The following is a 20,516-nucleotide window of genomic DNA, read 5'->3' on the forward strand; positions in this document are numbered from 1 at the left end:
ATCTGCCTTCCGGATGAACTGAGACCACCCTGGTCCCTACCAATCTACCAATATCTGGATTACCGGTTCCCACCGGTCGCTAGCCCCAACTCAACTCCTAGTCGCTCCTAGAGACTTTCGAAGAAACTTCACCAATAACCGCTCAATCCACTCTGCCACTAAATCATACACCTGATACATTCGCTCTAACGAATAAGGACCGACGAATGCTACGATCCACCCCGTAGTCTTACAACACTTCTACGCTGCCAGCCATCCAAAGCTACGGGCCGCCCCGCAGTCTTGCTAAACCAGTGCTACGGGTCACACCGTAGCCTAACCATACTCACATACGATTGCTGCGGGCCACACCGCAGTCTTGCTAATCTAATGCTACGGACCACACCGCAGTCTTCCTAATCTAATGCTACGGGCCACACCGCAGTCTTACTGATCTAATGTTACGGGCTACACCGCAATCTTACTAATTATCCTCACATACGATTGCTACGGACCACACCGCAGTCTTAATATACTTCTCTTACTATCTAGCCACTGGTGAATGCTACGGCCATCCGGTAATCTGACAACACCTTCCCACACCGACTAGCTGCTAGTGGATGCTACGACTAACCTATAGTCGATCATACAGCACAATCGAGTACCCCCAAGTGGTACTCATGTCCTAAATGGAACTCCCAACCAATTCCTATGTTATCCGCGACCAGAAATTTCGAGAATGAGGTCTCACAATTGATAAGTTTTCCCAACTTCCAATTTACACTATCCTCCAATCATACAGTCACCTGAGCCGTCTTTCTTCCTAACAGGAGAGCGAAACTTAACCTAGTTTCAAAACCCCTTCTACTCCCATAACCTGATTGTTTCTCCCCCACTTAGCCTCAACTAAGTCTTTACTGCCTGCGAAAACCCAAAGATTTCCATTCCTTCCTTCCTTACACGATAGGCATGATAACCACCATCGCCCTATCCCTGCTAGCGATCCGTCTCTAGCCCACTCCAACTACCGTATGATTACCGAATACTAGATGAACACCTCCCGCATCCCTGATGCTAAAAAAAATCCCCTAAGCTCTGACTACTGTCCTTATAGTCTGAATAACTGGGTACAGACTCCTTGGTGATAAGCCACTTTCCTTGATGCTTCCGAAAGCCATCCCGAACGCCGAGATTAGAACCATCAAACCCTGATGATGGTGGCTGACCACTCCCCGAACCATTTTCAACCGTAACCGAGATGATATTGGACACTTCGAACCCGAAGTGAAAGATGACCTACACTAGCTACTAATAGCTCCTGTATGCAATTGGCATATGACAATTCCAAAATACAATCCAAATATAAGCAGAGAGACAAATCATACATAAAATCGCCTGAGTCCAGGGTAAAAACTTCCCTAATTCACATAGGAATGAAAATAGCCATAGATACGTACCTGCAACATTCCTTGCTATAATTCAGATCTTCCGCATCTGCCACTGCAAGGCAATACCCTCTCGCCCATCCGTAATCCTCACAGTCGTTGGGGCAGGCGCACTCCCTGCTCCTCCCCTCATCGTCGGGCAGTCGGTCCTCTTGTGGCCCACCTGATTGCAGTGAAAACATAATGGGCTTGCCCCCCGTGGGCAGTCCCTGCTGATGTGACCATCACTGCCACACTTGTAGCAGTCGGAACCCCTGGAACGACACACTCCCTCGTGCGGTTTCCCGCACGTGCTGCACTGACTTCGGCCTTGCCGACCCACTAATCGCTGATCTGAAATCTTGGGTCTCTTCCCGGGACCCTCCAAAGTGAATGCCTGATCTGACTTCCTCTTTGCAATGTGCTCCAGATCGATCTCCCTCTCCCTAGCTCTGGCAATCATAGAGCCCAGGGTCGGGCATGCCGAGAAGCTGACATGCTCCCGAATCTCCGCTCTCAACATGTCATGATAGCGGGTCCTCTGCATCTCATCATCCCCTGCATACTAAGGAACTAATAGGGCCCTCTCCCGAAACTTGGCGGTAATCTCCGCCACCGACTCTGTCGTCTGTCTCGTGTCTAGGAATTCTCTGGCCAGCTGCTGAAGCTCCACTATCGGTGCAAACTCCGCCCTAAACCTGGTCATGAAGTCTGACCAGGTCATAGCCTCGACGACCGAGGCTCCCAATGAGTCTCCAACTGACTCCCACCAATCTCTAGCTCTGTCTCTCAAACATGCCACCGCGAAGCGGACCTTCGACCCATCCGGGCAGAAGCTCTTCAACTGTGCAGACTCAATGTTTGCGATCCATCTCCTGGCAGCAATGGGGTTCTTCACCCCGTGAAAATCCGGCGCACCACACCCTCTAAAGTCCTTGAAGGACAGTGTGTGCGTACTTGCCTGGCCAGACGCCAAATCACTCCTAAAAGCTCGGAGGCGATCCTCCATCAGCTCAATGATCCCCTCCTTGATCGACCCGAAAATGACCGGGGTCGCCTCAAGGATGCCTTTCATAATCTCAGATGCGATGAACTCACGCAACCCATCATCAACTGGTTCGGATCCTGCGCCCGAACCTGATCCTGAACCGGATCCTGACCCGCCCACTGGTCTCTCTCGCAACGTCACCATGCTGAAAATATAACGCAACCACTACCAGAATACGGATCACTGCTGCAAGATTAAATACACGCACTACCAGGTTCCTGGTCTTGTCTCGGCCCTTCCCGAATCGAGTACGGATCCTCTACTTTCAGTAGTACGGGCCCATACTACCTTCCACATTTATCCGTACTATCCTCAGGAATTGCTTTGACTCCACCAGGTCCCTTATCCACTACTACTGCTCCCAGCACTATCCCATCCTAGGCTTACCCTAGGTAAACCTCTGACTCAACTCAACCAGTCCTCAGTTGTTGAAGGTCTCCTTGTGATGCCAATTAGCCATCACCTGGTTACCATCACATGTGACGAGGCTCAGATAATCCTTCAAGTAAAAGACTCATCCCTACAACGGTTGGACTCAAACAAGAGCTGCGCAATAGGGCCAAATCCAACACTCTGAGATTATTCAACCCTGATCACATGTGACGTGACGTATCCACCCTATGGCTAACTCCCATCACTCAAAATCCCACAATGCACAAAGCAAGAAGCATTCAGACAAGGGGAAAATCTAACCACAACATACTCAAGCAATCATATCCAAATAGCAAGAATCTGAACTAGCATGCAACACAAACTCATAAACTCAGGCATAACCTAAACAGGCTATCCTACTACTGTCTAATCAGCACTATCATGCAGCTCAAAACACATATAATATGCACATAAGGCATCATTCCTAGATCCTTAGTCCTAATCTAGCATGCTGTTCTATCAACTGATAATCATAACATAAACTTGTATGGGTATTTTGGGGTACTTACTTGAGCTCGATTGATTCCATGCACCACACCCTTTTTCTCTTTTCAAAGTTCTTTCCTTTCTGATTTTTTTTTGCTTTTCTAAAACTGTTTTCTTTCCCAAAACTCTCTTTTACAAAATTGTCTTTTTATTTTGAAAACTTCTATACCAATCCCTCAGTTTGAGTTCAGACACGCTTGAGAGCATGTCCGAATCCCTCAAACCAAGGCTCTGATACCAACTTGTAACGTCCCAAAATTCAAGACTAAAAATTTCTTTTAATAAAATATTAATTAACGTAAAATCGTCATTTCAAAATATAAACATAGTATTAGTTTTCAAAACACATGTTCATTATCAGAGTAAAACATTCCCAGGCTGACTAATCTATGGTGTGTGCCATGCGATCATCCCGAGCTCCATTGTCCACTACCGGAAGTACCTGAAACCAAAACTGAAAACCGTAAGCATAAAGCTTAGTGAGTTCCCCAGATACCACATACCATACAAACCATTCATAGCCAAGAACCATACATGACCGATTTATCCATAATCAAGTAAGGTGCAATGTGCCAAACATAGTCTTGCCATTATGCCACGGGCCGCGCGTGGTCTTCCTGGTCAAGCCTGGGCCGCTCCCTGGGTCTTACAGACAAGTGCCAAGGGCCACCCCCTAGTCTTACAGACATGTGCCAAGAGCCACCCCCTGGTCTTTTATGCAAGTATCACAAAGACAACCGTACATACTACTCTACTTAGCTAAACAGCATACAGTGTGCCAGAAGCCACCTCCTGTTCTTTCATATATAATAGCATACAATGCGCCAAGAGCCACCTCCTGGTCTTTCATACATATTGCCTAGGGAGAACCACCGGGTCTTCCTGTCATCCATAATAACATACTGTGTGCCAGGAGCCACCCCCTGGTCTTTCATGCATATTGCCTAGGGCTAACCCCCGGGTCTTCCTATCATCCATAATAACATACTGTGTGCCAGGAGCCACCCCCTGGTCTTTCATGCATATTGCCTAGGGCTAACCCCCGGGTCTTCCTATCATCCATAATAACATATTGTGTGCCAGGAGCCACCCCCTGGTCTTTCATGCATATTGCCTAGGGCTAACCCCCGGGTCTTCCTATCATCCATAATAACATACTGTGTGCTAGTGTAACAGCCCGGAATTCCAGATATTGCTATAATTATGATTTTGGGTGTTTTAAGAGGGGACTCGGCGAGTTGGAGCTCAGACTCGCCGTGTAGGATCGCAGATCTGGTCGCGGGTTCGCGACTGGACTCGACGAGTCCGGATATGGACTCGGCGAGTCGGCGCTGTTTAGCGAAAACCCTAACCGTTCAGGTTTGGGACGTATAAAAGGGACTTATTGGCCGTCATTGTTCATTTTAGCCTTCTGAGAGGAACCCTAGATCAATTGTGTGCATCTGGAGCAAGGTTAAAGGCCATTGGTGATTTTGAAGGAGTGGTTGTGCAAGGAAGAGAAGGGCTTGGCTAAAGGAATAGCAAGGGAGTCACGTTCTGAGGATTGGGGACATAGAGAGTACATCATCCAGGTAAGAATTCGAGTATACTCTGCTATAGTGATGTGTTTAGAGAATTAGGGTTTATGGAACCCCTTTTGTGGCTAGATTGAATGTTACCCTGGTCCCCCAAACGATTGTAACCCTGTATTGGGACCTTTGGAGGTCCAGAATGTCCCATGCCTGTGCATTTCGGGAATTGATGAAGGTTTTGGATTGGAATCCTTATGCCTTAGGTCAATATGTAAATTATAAGTCTTGGGGTGTATCATGAGCACCGAAATGAGGACCTTACGTGATGGACCAGTCTAGGAAGGCCAGACCTATGAATGGTCGGAGCAGTTCTGACTTTAGGAAGCAGTTTGAGCGGTTGCATGGCATGGACTCGCCAAGTCCGATGAACAGACTCGGCGAGTAGCTTGAAGAATGACTGGGACTCGTCGAGTTGTTCTTCAGACTCGGCGAGTTGAGTCGGGGTGGCCCCGCGATTCTTCCAGGAGGAACTCGTCGAGTCAAGGGGGATACTCGGCGAGTTAGATCGCAGATTGAGTGAAGTTCTGAGTATGGGGACTCGGCGAGTCATAGGGTTGACTCGGCGAGTAGGGTCAGTCAGGGGTTGACTTTGACCTTGTCTTTGACTAAGGGTTGACCAGTGGTTCCAGGGGTATTTTGGTAATTGTTGATTACTGTTTGAGTTCAGTTCATTGGTGGCTGTCCAGAGGTGGAGATTGTATCAGTGATCGGAGCAGCTTGAGCTATCTGTTCAGTCGGCAGTTTCGAGGTGAGTTATCCTCACTATATCGCTAGGGTTTATGGCACCAAGGCCGACCCTTTTATCGGATGGAAATCCGGGTAGTTGTCATTGCATGTTATGGGCCGGAAGGCATTGCTATGTGGACCGGAAGGTCATGGCCTGGAAAAGTGTATGTATGCATTCAGTATGTGGACTGATTCGTAGAGTAATGTTATACTAGTGACCGGCTAGACCGGTATCTTGATTAGAGTAATACTACATTATGTGATCTGTTGATCAATTGCTAACTGTGAACTGTTATATGATTATATGTTATGCGTATGATTGCTAGATCTGGGGTGTGACCCGGTATGCAGGGTCGTTCTATGATTTGTTATGTTATGTATGCGTTTTATGCTATGGGCCGGAAGGCAATATGTTATGGGCCGGAAGGCAATATGTATGGACCGGAAGGTCGTGGCCTGGAAGGGCATATATGTGGTTGGTATATTGGGGGTATCTCACTAAGCTTTTGGGCTTACAGTTGTGTTTTATGTTTCAGGTTATCAGGAGTCTGTGGCAAGGCAAAGGCGTGATCGTACCGTTCCTCGCGTTGGTGTTTTATGATATGAACCTGGGAAAATACTTTGTCAAATAATGTATTGAAAACCTTTTTGTAACAACGTTATTAAAATGAGTGGTTTTTGAAAAGTTTTAATTGTTTTGAAATTTTGGGCGTTACAAGTTGGTATCAGAGCCTTGGTTTGAGTGAATTGGGGAAACATTCGTGTGACCCCAGTCTCAAATCGAGGAGGATTTTAAAAAGAGAAATTAAAATGGTTTTCAAATTAAGTAAAAGGAGGACGCGGAGGTACGATCAGCCAGAGCCAGTAAGTAACCCCAAGATACCATACATGATATTTGTTTTATTTGAGCTTGATAGAACAGCATGCTAGAGTTAGGCTAGGGATCTTCAGGAATTCATGATAATGTTTCCTGATTTGTGATGCCTGTAGCCTAGGGTCCCTTATGGGAGATTCTCAGTGTTTCTTTAGTGGTGAGGGTTGATAGTTGTTATGCATGTTCTCTAGGGTATTGTGGTAGTACTTCATACAAATATGGGTAGGTGTGGAAGGTAGTATGGGCCCGTACTACTGAAAGCACAGGACCCATACGCGTATCAGGGAAACCATGATCTCTAGGGTAGCGTTGCGAGAGTGGATCCCAGGATTGTAGGAAGTGTCTGGGATTTGGTATGGTGTTTTCGGTATGGAGATTTCGAGGCATGATGATAGTGGATCCGGATCAGGATCGGGAGCTGGAGAGCGAGTTCCGGGTGGATCGGTACCGGTCTGAGGTTATCGATCAGACGAGCACGAACGAGTTGGACGCGAAGGTTCGCGAGATCTTGCGTGATGAGGTTGCTGCATGGTTACGGGCTGAGTTGCCGGAATTGTTTGGGTCGATCAGGACCGCCATGGTTGAGTAGTTTGATGAGCGATATGCGGCTCTCGCAGAGACGGCTGCCGCGGCGGCTACAGCGGCTGTAGCAGCGGCAAAGGGAAGACCTAGTCGGGGTTTTCAGTATTGGGACTTCTATTATACGAAACCTCCCACATTCGATGGAGTTTAGGACCCGATTGTTGCTATGAGATGGTTATCAGACATGGAGGGGTGTTTCTCCACGAGTTTATGCCCTGCTGATCAGAGGGTGAGGTGTGCTCTGAACCTATTGAGGCTCGGGGCGAAGGATTAGTGGAGATTGACCACGGGGTCATATTTCGATGCGCAGGGGGCTGCGGTTTCAGGGGATCAGTTCCGAGAGATGTTCAGTACTCGCTATATTCCGCGAGATGAGAGGGAGAGATTGGCTCGGGAGTTCCTTGAGCTGAAGCAGGATTCGGAGTCGGTGACTGAGATCACCAGGATGTTTATTGAGAGGGCGATGTTTTGCCCTGAGTTCGCTTCGGAGCAGGCTCAGATGTCCCGATATCTGAGTATGCTCAAGGGGGATATCCGACAGTTCGTGTCTGCACAGAGGAGCGAGACCTTGTTGGTGTTGCAGGAGGCCGCCATGCGGCGTGAGTTAGAGGTTGAGTTGCAGTTGCGTGAGCTGAGGCGGGCTCTGATGCAGTCGCAGCCAGCGCCAAAACGGTCCAGTACCGTTGATGTTAGAATGGGGGATCGGAGCGGCCACACTTGTGAGAAGTGTGGGAGGGGTTACACCGGAGGTTGCTGGTCCGGTGGTGCATGCCGCAAGTGCGGAAAGGAGGGGCACTATGCACGGGATTGTCGGCAGTCAGTGCCGATTCGGGATTTGAGGATTTGTTACCATTGTCGGCAGGTTGGACATTTGAGGGTCAACTGTCCACAACTTTCTGCAGGACCGGTGCAGGCTCTAGCACCGGCCACCTTGAGGAGTTCAGGAGGAGGACAGGATGGAGCGGAGCCCCAAGGGCTCAGAGTCGTGCTTATCAGCTTGCGGCAGAGGGAGACGAAATAGTGCCGGAGGCAGCTGCGGGTATGATGCCTTCTTGATGTCTTGATTATCTCGCGTTGATTGTGGCGTATTGTTTGTGCTGGTATCTTGTGTGGATTTCGAGGCGGTATTCGTTGTTTCGCGGGTTTGGCATGATTATGGATTGGTGTTTCAGGTTTTCGCTTTGGCATTCGTTGTTCCCTGATGGTTTGGTATAGTTACAGTTGGTGTTTTGGTGCCGGTATCCTTGTGCGGTTTTCGATGCGATATTCATCCTTTGCAGGTTGTGGGTTTGGTTATGGGTTATTGTTTGGGAATTCCGTTGGTTATCATTCGTGAGGGTTGATAGTGGAGATGCGGCACTGAGTTGAATGTCGGGTAGCATCTGCAGTCGTGGAGTGGATAATTGAAAGACCGGATTCTTTTGAGCGGATTGATCAGGGGGAAGATGTGTTTTGCTGAGGGTTGCTTATGCTTGTGGGAAGCAGCCAGTGTGTAAGCGTTCTCTTTGTGCGGGGTTGTTCTAGAAGGTCGTTAATGGCGATCGGTGGCTGTTAGTCAGTGCTTTAAGTGGGGGAGAATTGGAGAATTCTCCGGGAGATCGATGAGTATGTGAGGGTGCTTAGCTGTTGGGATTCAGCAGTGTTCTGTCAGCTCAGAGTATAGGCTGACAAGAGCGAGTGTCGGGTATGCGGGGCGGGATACAGACCTAGGGCATTTGATTGTAGAGGCCTGGGAGCAGGCCGGGATCAAGTTGAGTAGGCGATCGGGATTATGCGATCAGAGTATTTGTATGCTTGATGTACGTGATGGGTTGTACTGCATTAATCCCACGGGATTTATGTTGTGCATGTTTCTAGAGTTGGAACCGGAAGGTTCCTAGAGTTAGAACCTGAGGGTTCACAGAGTTTGGGTGTACAGACCCACAGGGATATAGCCTCGAGTGGCTAGTGTGTGTTATGAGAGTCGGTCCAGTCATGCTGGGGACTCTGATGGTATTGTTGGATCAGTTTGAGATTTCGGATTTGATATGTTGCAGTGTGATTACATTGGAAGGTCTGGCCCCGGGTTAGTGATTTTGTTTAGTTGAGGTGGTGATTTGGTGGAGTGGAGAGAGTGCATGGACTTGAGAGCCCCTGCAATGAGAGCCAGAGTATGTGAATAGCGGTTACGCAAAAAGGGTGGTGTCGCTTGGGGTGAGCACCATGACACCGGTTGGAGTGGCATTATGGCCAAGAGGGTTCCTTGGAAAAGGAAAAGAGGAAGGTGTGTAACTCCGAAGGGGGTGCAAGTTCACGAAAGTGAAAGCTGTAGAGCAGAGTTATGGTTAGGGTATTTCGAGTATGGTTTTGAGCATCGTGTTCGCGGCAGTGAAGTAGGAACCCATCCGGTTTGGGATGACTGTCAAGACTCAGAAGGGATGCAGGGGGAGAGAGAATCTTGAATTCTCAGTGTGATTCTGATCAGGGTATAGGGTGGATATTAGTGGTTCATCTTGGGAGATGTTCGAGGATATCATCAGTGTATCGGGTCTTCCAACCTGCGGGCGTTGGGGCTAGTTCAACATGTGTATGTGATTGCAAGAGGAGAACTCGTGAGAGTTGCTCTGAGAGTGAGAATGGGTCTCTCAGTAGGTCCGGAATGGACAAAGTGGGCTTTGGATCGGGGATCCGGTGGTTCATGGTTTCCTAACCCTTATGGGTCAAGTGATCATTGAGATTTAGAGCAGAGTTGCATCTTGGGTAATTCTCGGTTCCAGAGAGTGATGGGCAGTACAGAGATCGTGCTTCAGTCGACAGAGCCGATTCAACAGGTTAGACAGAGGTTATTGACCGCCCAGAGCCGACAGAGAAGTTATGCAGACAGACGCCGGTCCGAGCTTGAGTTTCAGGTCGGCGACTTCATACTCCTGACGGCCTCTTCTTGGAGAGGAGTGATTCGATTCAGGAAGAGGGGCAAGTTGGGGCCCCGGTATATTAGGCCTTTTCATGTGATTGCGGGGGTAGGCCGGGTGGCCTACCGTTTGGAGTTGCCCACGAATTTGAGACAAATCCACGACATCTTTCATGTGTCGCAATTGAGAAAGTATATATATAGCCGATGAGTCGGCAGTGGTCCCGTTAGAAGACATCCAGGTGGTTGCGAGCCTGAATTATGCCGAGAGACCAGTGGCCATCAGAGATCGGAAGACCAAGGTTCCGAGGAATAAAGAGATACCTCTGGTGTTCGTTCAGTGGCAGCACCGGAAGGGATCGGAAATGACCTGGGAGTCGGAGCGTGAGATGTGAGAGCAGCATCCGGAGCTATTTTCAGAGTGAGACTTTGAGGGCGAAGTCTAGTCCTAGTGGGGGAGAGTTGTAACAGCCCGGAATTCCAGATATTGCTATAATTATGATTTTGGGTGTTTTAAGAGGGGACCCGGCGAGTTGGAGCTCAGACTCGCCGAGTAGGATCGCAGATCTGGTCGCGGGTTCGCGACTGGACTCGACGAGTCCGGATATGGACTCGGCGAGTCGGCGCTGTTTAGCGAAAACCCTAACCGTTCAGGTTTGGGACGTATAAAAGGGACTTATTGGCCGTCATTGTTCATTTTAGCCTTCTGAGAGGAACCCTAAATCAATTGTGTGCATCTGGAGCAAGGTTAAAGGCCATTGGTGATTTTGAAGGAGTGATTGTGCAAGGAAGAGAAGGGCTTGGCTAAAGGAACAGCAAGGGAGTCACGTTCTGAGGATTGGGGACACAGAGAGTACATCATCCAGGTAAGAATTCGAGTATACTCTGCTATGGTGATGTGTTTAGAGAATTAGGGTTTATGGAACCCCTTTTGTGGCTAGATTGAATGTTACCCTGGTCCCCCAAACGATTGTAACCCTAAATTGGGACCTTTGGAGGTCCAGAATGTCCCATGCCTGTGCATTTCGGGAATTGATGAAGGTTTTGGATTGGAATCCTTATGCCTTAGGTCAATATGTAAATTATAAGTCTTGGGGTGTATCATGAGCACCGAAATGAGGACCTTACGTGATGGACCAGTCTAGGAAGGCCAGACCTATGAATGGTCGGAGCAGTTCTGACCTTAGGAAGCAGTTTGAGCGGTTGCATGGCATGGACTCGCCGAGTCCGATGAACAGACTCGGCGAGTAGCTTGAAGAATGACTGGGACTCGTCGAGTTGTTCTTCAGACTCGGCGAGTTGAGTCGGGGTGGCCCCGCGATTCTTCCAGGAGGAACTCGTCGAGTCAAGGGGGATACTCGGCGAGTTAGATCGCGGATTGAGTGAAGTTCTGAGTATGGGGACTCGGCGAGTCATAGGGTTGACTCGGCGAGTAGGGTCAGTCAGGGGTTGACTTTGACCTTGTCTTTGACCAAGGGTTGACCAGTGGTTCCAGGGGTATTTTGGTAATTGTTGATTACTGTTTGAGTTCAGTGCATTGGTGGCTGTCCAGAGGTGGAGATTGTATTAGTGATCGGAGCAGCTTGAGCTATCTGTTCAGTCGGCAGTTTCGAGGTGAGTTATCCTCACTATATCGCTAGGGTTTATGGCACCAAGGCCGACCCTTTTATCGGATGGAAATCCGGGTAGTTGTCATTGCATGTTATGGGCCGGAAGGCATTGCTATGTGGACCGGAAGGTCATGGCCTGGAAAGGCGTATGTATGCATTCAGTATGTGGACTGATTCGTAGAGTAATGTTATACTAGTGACCGGCTAGACCGGTATCTTGATTAGAGTAATACTACGTTATGTGATCTGTTGATCAATTGCTAACTGTGAACTGTTATATGATTATGTGTTATGCGTATGATTGCTAGATCTGGGGTGTGACCCGGTATGCAGGGTCGTTCTATGATTTGTTATGTTATGTATGCGTTTTATGCTATGGGCCGGAAGGCAATATGTTATGGGCCGGAAGGCAATATGTATGGACCGGAAGGTCGTGGCCTGGAAGGGCATATATGTGGTTGGTATATTGGGGGTATCTCACTAAGCTTTTGGGCTTACAGTTGTGTTTTATGTTTCAGGTTATCAGGAGTCTGTGGCAAGGCAAAGGCGTGATCGTACCGTTCCTCGCGTTGGTGTTTTATGATATGAACCTGGGAAAATACTCTGTCAAATAATGTATTGAAAACCTTTTTGTAACAACGTTATTAAAATGAGTGGTTTTTGAAAAGTTTTAATTGTTTTGAAATTTTGGGCGTTACAGCTAGGAGCCACCCCCTGGTCTTTCATGCATATTCTAAATGGGTCGGCATTGGTGCCTTAGACCCATACAAACAGTGAGGAGACTCACCTCGTACTGCTGAACTATGCTGATAATCCTCTGGCTGCTGACCGACAACTCTCTGAACCCCTACTCCACTCGCTCCCCGAGCTACCAATGTCAAGGAAACACTGAGTCTAACTGACCCCTGAAAGACAACCAAGTCAACTCAGGTCAAAGTCAAAGTCTTGGTCAAAGTCAACCTTCCAGGTCAACCCTACTTGTCGAGTCACCCTACTGACTCGCCGAGTTCATAAGTACAGATTCCTTCCACTCGCGACTCTACTCGCCGAGTCAGTCCATGACTCGTCGAGTCTACCGATTTCCGAGTCCTGACCTGTCCAACTCACCGAGTCTCTAATCGACTCACTGATTTTAGTCTAAACTCGAAGGCGGTTATCGTCGGTTTCTCGCACGAATGAAAAGGGAAGAAGCCGCTTAAAGCACTTATTTTTCTGTGAAACGAAAGCAACAACAGCATCCCATAACATCCAACTCTGATTCCCTTACCCAAGTTCTCTTCTCGTCGGAAGTGACAACATCAAGGCGGTGGCTGCTCGGTTTCACAGCAGTCGGCCACCACGAAGGAGACAGTGGTTCGACAACCCTTAGTTTCTTCTTCCGACCGTAGCGCTCCAGTATGACGTTGAGGGGGAGGTATCGTTGGTCATCTGAGATGGTGGCGGTCGAGTTTGGCGGTGTAAGCGACAGAAGTTGGCGATGGCGGCTGGAGTATAAGGTGGTGGCTACCAAAATTAGGGATATGGTTTTGAGGATGCTCTTTTAAATGAAGGAAAAGAAGAAGGTGACGGGCCTTAACCCGTCTTTGATTCAACTTATGCCGAAATTCCATTTTCAGTCCATCCTTCCCCAATCTTTTTTAATTCGAGTCCATATTTTACTTTTAGCCCCTGCTTCCAAAAAACTATTCAATACAAGTCCAATTGTTATAATTAAGACTCCAAATTCCCGAAATTATAACATTTAACTCCCATGGCTAACGCTGATAAATTATTACAGATTTAGGGCTAAACTAAAATAATGTATAAAATACATGTCGGGGTTTTAGGGTTTATTATTTGTTTATCTATTTATCTTATTTTATTTAATTTATTTAATTTATTTCAGTTAAAACAAAATGTTACAAGGGCTCTTAAGAATCTTAACAGGCACAAATGTGTTGTGGTTCCTAGTGGATGGGTGAGATACTTTGTTTTTAGAAATTTCAATGAATCTAGAGTCATGTTTGGACCTAATTTCCTTTTTGAGGGCATTTTTGGCTTCTATCTTAGGATCGATCACATATATCCTATTTAACGAAGGTTTCTTCTAGGTTTCATATGATGACTTGGAAGATTGGCCAGCAGATGGATTGTTAAACGTAGGCTTGATTGGCACCAAGGTTGTTTTTGAAATCACTTGAGAATTTGAAACACAAGAGTCAGATGAATAATCTACTATTTTCTTCTTATACGTCACTATCAAAAGATCCCCAAACAAAATCTGATTTATATGAGTCAGGTCCAGTTGTCTCCGAAGTAATTTCCTCAACAACACGATTGTTAGGAGGACTATGGTTCAAAATTTGTAATGCGGTATGGGTGATGCTATAAAAGGATTTTGATGTCTGATTCAGGTCCAGGGGTATCAAAGGCGAAAGAGGCGTGAAATCGGGACACTTGACGACTATGGGTTGAAACTCAGGAATCAGAGATGAAAACCGTTATGAGGTCTCATGAAGGGGTAACAGTGGTGAGACAGAGGTATCCAAATATGTGTGGTTCAGAATGTATCCCATAAAGGTTAGATCTCATAACTCCTTCAAGGGACAAGCAATTGGTTTCGGAAACTCGCATCCGATACCATGCGCTTTGGACCTAGGATGACGAAACTTATGAGTTACCTGTGCAGTGGTTTTAATAATATCTATGGCATGATGTAAAACATCAATTTTGGCATTCAGACATTTGTTATCATAAATTAAAACATTCCTTTCAGAACAAGTGATTATAAATTTGTATTTAAGAATGATACAATCATCTTGTGACATTACAAGTTCACGTTCTAACGACTCTATTTTAAGCTTCCTATCCTCGAAACATAACTTAAGACGACTCAATTCACTTTCCATCTTCTCATTCGCTTCTACGGTAGACTCACAGGCTTTATAGATGATGTTCATATTTGATTGGATCTGGGTTAGATATGGTTCGCAAAGAGATAAATCAAAATTATTATTAGTAATCATAGATTTTACCTGTTGAACGATGCTTCGACCTGATGGATCGTTGGTTGCCATGTAGCATAAATTTGGCTTAGCATCTTCATAATCTCCTTTTGATCCAGATGACTAGTAGCCTTCATCGCATTCAATTTTCTGTCTAGCCATAAGACACATATTCCTTCTAGAAATCACATCATCTTCATCATCAGATGACCAATACCCTTCCACATCTCCTGACACAGTGGTGACAAATGCTTTTTCACTTGCGACCATTTATTGAGCTTGGCGTGCATAGTATGCAGAGTCTTTAATCTTTGGTTTTTGTATGGCTTCAGCCATATAATCTTTGGCAAAGTGATTTCCATGACCACACTTGTGACAAGTGACCTTCGGTTTGTCTGACTTCAAATTATCACGGGATTCCGAGGAGTGACTTGGTATCGTGCTGTTTGGCTTGTAGGCATGTGGGTTTTCTGAGGGTTTAGGAATTGGTTAGGGATTACTTTGACGAGGAGCTTGGAACGGTTGTGAAATTGTTTGTGATTGGGGTTCCATGGTCTCTTGTATTTCATGGACTGCAAAGCAAACTCTTGTTGAAAGCGAAGTTCGAAGTCCATCGCTTCAGGGTCGAGGTCTCCATCAAACTAATAGTTGGAATTATAAAGAACATGTAAAGTTGGTGGAGAGGGTTGAACAGATGGAATGGGAGGGATAACAACTTTGAATGGGTCCAAAGCAGAGGGGTTCGAGACTTGAGGATAGAAAGAACTAACAAGAGCTAGAGGACCTCATGTGAGTTCTCTCAGCGTTGGAGCTAGAGGACCTCATGTGACCCATATACTATGGATATGGGTTTATGGATCCAATAGAGTTGGCTTGTATGTTTTTGTAAAATATATTATAAACTTCTTTTTACATTCGGGAAGTCTTGCAATTGCAATCTTTACCGGTACTTACGTGTTAAAAAAAAGATTGGTGTGTTTTATGGCCTATATATTATGTGTTTCAACATGTATTATATGCGTCAATACCATATTTTCCCTTAGGTTTAGCTTGATAAGTCCCTTAGGGATGTAAGGGAATTGTTATCATGAGAGTAAATACCCTCTTAGATCCATGTCATGCATTGCATTGTTTGTAATATTTTTTACCTTATGATGCTTATGGATATTTTATGATTATAAAAATCTACTTTGTTTCAACATATAGGGCATGATCGGCAAAAATACATGGTAGTAGGTAGCTTCTAACTAGCAGCGTTTTGTTAAATGTTACGTCAAGTAGCATTTGGATTTGGAGCATTTTGTTTAAAATAAACGTTATAAGCTTGTAGTGTCAAATGAGACTTTCTGTTCAAAATGGAGCGTTTTGTCAAACACTTCATGTCGAACACGCCGATATTCAAATTGAAGTTATAGTATATGATTTAGATATTTACGGCTTCAAGATACTTAGAATACATTAGGATATGATTATTTCAAATGACCGACACAATATTTGTTTAAATACATAACCCAAACACCTACATATTCATGACATGTGTTTTGTTGTGAGATTGTGTTGTTAGCAGTTTTGATTGATGTTATTTCAACTATTATGTGAACGATTTGGGTATGTAAATCATGAAATCAATTGTAATATTCGAATGGGTGTTGGTGTTGTCGTGGGAAGAAAATCTGCAAAGACAATTTAGGTTTAAACATCGGGATATTAATTGATTTTTTGCACTTGGATGAAACAACGCTTTGATGAAATAGGAACCCTCTATCATGTTTAACAATAGTCGATTGTTTAGGTTATTGTCGACCAACATTTTGTTGTGTATTTATCTATTCATTTACATTGATTTTGGTTTTCTCTCAAACAGGATCCTATCATATTAAGAATAATATATTGTATGGGAATATCACACATAAGGTTTTACATTTATTTTAGACACTAGTTATTTTTTTAGTAACTACTTACATATAGTCTTCAACTATGATTGTTTGAAATTAAAAAAAATAAACATTTTTTTTATCAAAATATAAAATATATCAGTACAATGTGAAGTTGTAATATTCGATTGTTAAATGTTCAAATACCCCAAGAATAAGTGAAATCTACATATGAACAAAAGATTATGTTTAAAGTTATTTTTGGTAATGTATTAAAAATGTCAATGTTTTAATCGAATCGGTGTACTTATTAGTTTTCGTTTCAAGTTCAAACATTTAAAATAACATAAAAACAAGTTGTAGATCATTTTAAATACATTAAAATCAATAACCATAACTTTGACATAAATTCACATATATAAGAAAAGAAAATAAAATATAATACTGAAACAAAATATAATTTAGATGAATATACACATTTCAAAAAGTTTGGTAATATTTGTGATGTATTATTATTCAATTTAAGGAAGTATAAATAAAAGTAAAAAAGACATCAAAGTTTGTTATGCAAAATACTTTATTTCTTTGTGTTTTTATTCATTTTTGTTTTGAACCGGCAAATACATATATATCTAATCTACTTTTAAACTAACACCTAATTCCACTTATGTCCACGACGGAACTTGAACCCTCAACCTCAAAGAAGGAGGGCACCACCTGATACCGCTGGGCTAGAAGCCCTTTGATTGTTTTTATTCAATTTAACTGGTTATACTGGTATTTTTTTTTATTTTATAAAAAACGGTTAGTTGATTCCAGTTTATAAATAGACATAAAATTAATGTTAGTTGAGCTGTTCTTTTATCCGGTTCTTAGTCCAATTGATTCGACACGACGGTTCAAACCGATATTTAAAACATTGATTTTTGGATAGAAATCAAATTTTTGGATAGAAAAAACAAAGATTTGGGCAAAAAAAAATTCATAGTCCTACGGTTTTTTAAGGATATAAGATAAATGAACCATAAAAAGTTTTTTGATGATTAGAGAAAAAAAGAAAGTAATAATTTTGTCGATGACCAAACTATCCCTAACCCTAAACTAAAATAAGTTTCACATGAAAGCATCATTGCTTTATTTTTCTTTCTATCTGACACAAAAGCATAAAAGAAATTAAAGCATAATTGTTTTTCTTAATTTCCAAATTAAGAATGCCCAACAAAAATTGTTATCTTTTTGTTAAGGTAAGCGGTCCTTCTGACGCCATTAATAATAAAAGGGGATATTTTGAAAGCAAATCAATAATAGAAGGGTTGAATCGTAATTCACATAAATTAATTTGATATTTATTTTAAGATGAGACTTGAGAGACGAGGGTAACCACCGATATAGCGAGGCCCGAATCTCTCTGATTATTATCTTCGTGCGCACTACTAAAAGTCTTTTCCGTCACCACATTCATCCTCTCTCTCTCTCTCTCTACAAAAAACACGCTTCTGTTCTTCACATCTTCTCATATCCACCGCCTTTCGGGTTTCTCTCTCTACAATTCTGTTGATTATCGCCTCGATCTTCTCCGATCAATCGTCTGCGACCATGGTTAATCTCTTCAAATAACATTTCTCTTACTGTTTTTACTTCGGTTGACTTGTTACATGACATATCTGTGTATTTTAGTTTTCTTCCTTTAATCGCTATTATACTGATTGTTCGTTTTTAATCTATGCATGTGTTTCCATGTGAATGCATCGAATTATGTTCTGTGTAGTGTTTTGATGTTAGGTATTTGATTCACTTTTGATGAATTTGAAACCCTAGAGTTGTAAATGGATCCAGATTTGTTACATAGCCTGATGTTACTTTTCAGATTTGGATCTGATTTCAAAACTGAGTTGTCTGACTTAATAGCGTTTAATTCTTGTTTATTTTCAAGTACAATTGATTTGGCAGCTTGGATAGGCTGCAGTTAGATAACATCGTTTTTTTTTCTCTTTTATGATGAACTTATTGCTTGTGTATGTACGAATAAAGTGCTAATTTTGTACCAAAATGATGTTTGGAAACTTTTATTGGGGCTCATAGAGAAATGATCTGCTAAATTTAGGTATAGACTGGATCGGTTTTGATCTATCAAGAGCTTACTTACTCTTATCTGTGTAGGTGATGGTTAGATCTGACTGATCCTTAGGTATATAGCTCTATAGGATTGTTTTGATCAATTATTCTCATTTTTCACAAACTTTTATCATATCCTGTTAGTCCTAATTACTTTATCTTCTCTGTACTTTTCAAGTTTTTCCCCACAAAATCCTTTCATCAAATTTGCCTAACAGTTCCTTATTCAATGATGATAAGCTTTGATACAATTCGAAATTTAGACCCTGTTATTATAAGCATGAATACTCTTTCAATAGGTATCCCGTTAAAACTAAAATTTCTATTTGTAACATTGTTGATGAATCACATGAAGCTTGATTTGAAATTCATGATGATCATCTTAAGATGGAAGTTACCATTTAAATTGATGCTTATGTAATTTTTCAAACATTTAGTACATTGATCTAATTGAAAAAACATAGAATTTAACCATGACACTATAGTGTGAATGTCCAAGAATGGTAGTTGGGTGCACCTTCTTTGTATGGATGATAAAACACATTCAATGCATTTACTCATTCTTTCCTTGTGTGCTTATGAAGATGAAAACGATGCCAATTGCATTATTAGTAAATGCAATTTCTTGTTAAATCCAACCTTCAATAAACATTCTATTTTTAATTAGTTGTAAGTTATTTCCCCCAAATGTATTGGAGCAGAATAATAATGTGTTTAAAGTGTTTTATGATATGGAAATTGTGTAGGCAAATGCTGCATCTGGGATTGCTGTGAATGATGAGTGCAAGCTAAAATTCTTGGAGTTGAAGGCAAAAAGAAACTTCCGATATATAATCTTCAAGATTGAAGAGAAGCAAAAGGAAGTGCAAGTGGAGAAAGTTGGGGAGCCAGCTGAAAGCCATGAGGATTTTGCTGCTTCTCTTCCTGACAATGAGTGTCGATATGCAGTCTTTGACTATGACTTTGTTACTGCTGAGAATTGCCAAAAATCCAGGATCTTTTTCATTGCCTGGTAATTATTATTATTATTATTATTATTATATTATAAAACTGTTTTACTTTTACCTTTCCTTGATGATGTTTAAAATAAGTAATAAATGTTTTGATTGATTAGGTCGCCTGACACTGCAAGGGTGAGGACCAAGATGATTTATGCTAGCTCCAAAGATAGATTCAAGAGGGAGCTTGATGGGATCCAGGTGGAGCTCCAAGCAACTGACCCAACAGAGATGGATCTTGATGTGTTTAAGAGTCGTGCCAATTGAAATTGAAATTCAAATAATAGTGGATTTTAATAGCTTGTGGGGGTATGGTTATGGTATGTGTTCCTTTTGAGCTAGCTGGTTATGGATATGTTTCTGGTTTGTCTTTTGAAAAAATGTTATTTTCGGTGATATTCGTTACTTTTTAACTTTTTTTTTTTGGGCTTTCGACTCCGGACGTTAGCAAATTCAGTCATCTTTTGGGGCAAATATTTTGTTATGTGGATTCTGGGATATTTAATATTTTGATGATGATATCATATTACTTTTCGGTTTGTTATATCAACTTGCATACATTTGATTGTTGTTTCATGCGGTCTATGTTGCCTTTTTCCTATTAGCCTACGACACACTCAACAATAAATATAAAATGAGCCAAAATAGTCATGTCGTTTGAAAATTTTAACAACTTATATCCAATAGCGATTGGGTGAGATATAGAGACGAAATACATAACAATTACACAACGGAGTTGCAGGAAAAGAAGTAGTTACAAATGGTACAGCAGAAAAACCAGATTTGTTGTCTACTCAAGAAGTTTTGATGATTGGACTGTAAACATGGAAGGTGTTGGACCTTCTAAATCTCTACACCACATCAAAAAAAAAAATCATCATTTTATACGCTAGTTTTTTACACCCACAAATACGTTTCTTAAT

The 20,516-nt window shown here is 43.0% G+C and overlaps 1 protein-coding gene across 1 annotated transcript; it reads left to right on the forward strand.

Moving 5' to 3' along the window:
* The first annotated feature begins 17,856 nt into the window (after nucleotides 1-17,856).
* Nucleotides 17,857-20,137, forward strand: LOC111897042 (actin-depolymerizing factor 1). The gene is made up of 3 exons (XM_023893016.3): nucleotides 17,857-18,079; nucleotides 19,342-19,607; nucleotides 19,710-20,137. The coding sequence occupies exons 1-3, from the start codon at nucleotides 18,077-18,079 to the stop codon at nucleotides 19,858-19,860; spliced, it is 420 nt and encodes a 139-aa protein (XP_023748784.1). The 5' UTR covers nucleotides 17,857-18,076; the 3' UTR covers nucleotides 19,861-20,137.
* The last annotated feature ends 379 nt before the right edge of the window (nucleotides 20,138-20,516 follow it).

This window comes from Lactuca sativa, chromosome 5 (genome assembly GCF_002870075.4).
Source record: "Lactuca sativa cultivar Salinas chromosome 5, Lsat_Salinas_v11, whole genome shotgun sequence".
Taxonomy (NCBI): domain Eukaryota; kingdom Viridiplantae; phylum Streptophyta; class Magnoliopsida; order Asterales; family Asteraceae; genus Lactuca; species Lactuca sativa.

Bases quoted from the DNA above. Each gene is read 5' to 3' on its own strand.
- LOC111897042 (XM_023893016.3), top strand. The intron at 19,608-19,709 runs GTAATTATTATT...TTGATTGATTAG, and splicing joins AGGATCTTTTTCATTGCCTG to GTCGCCTGACACTGCAAGGG.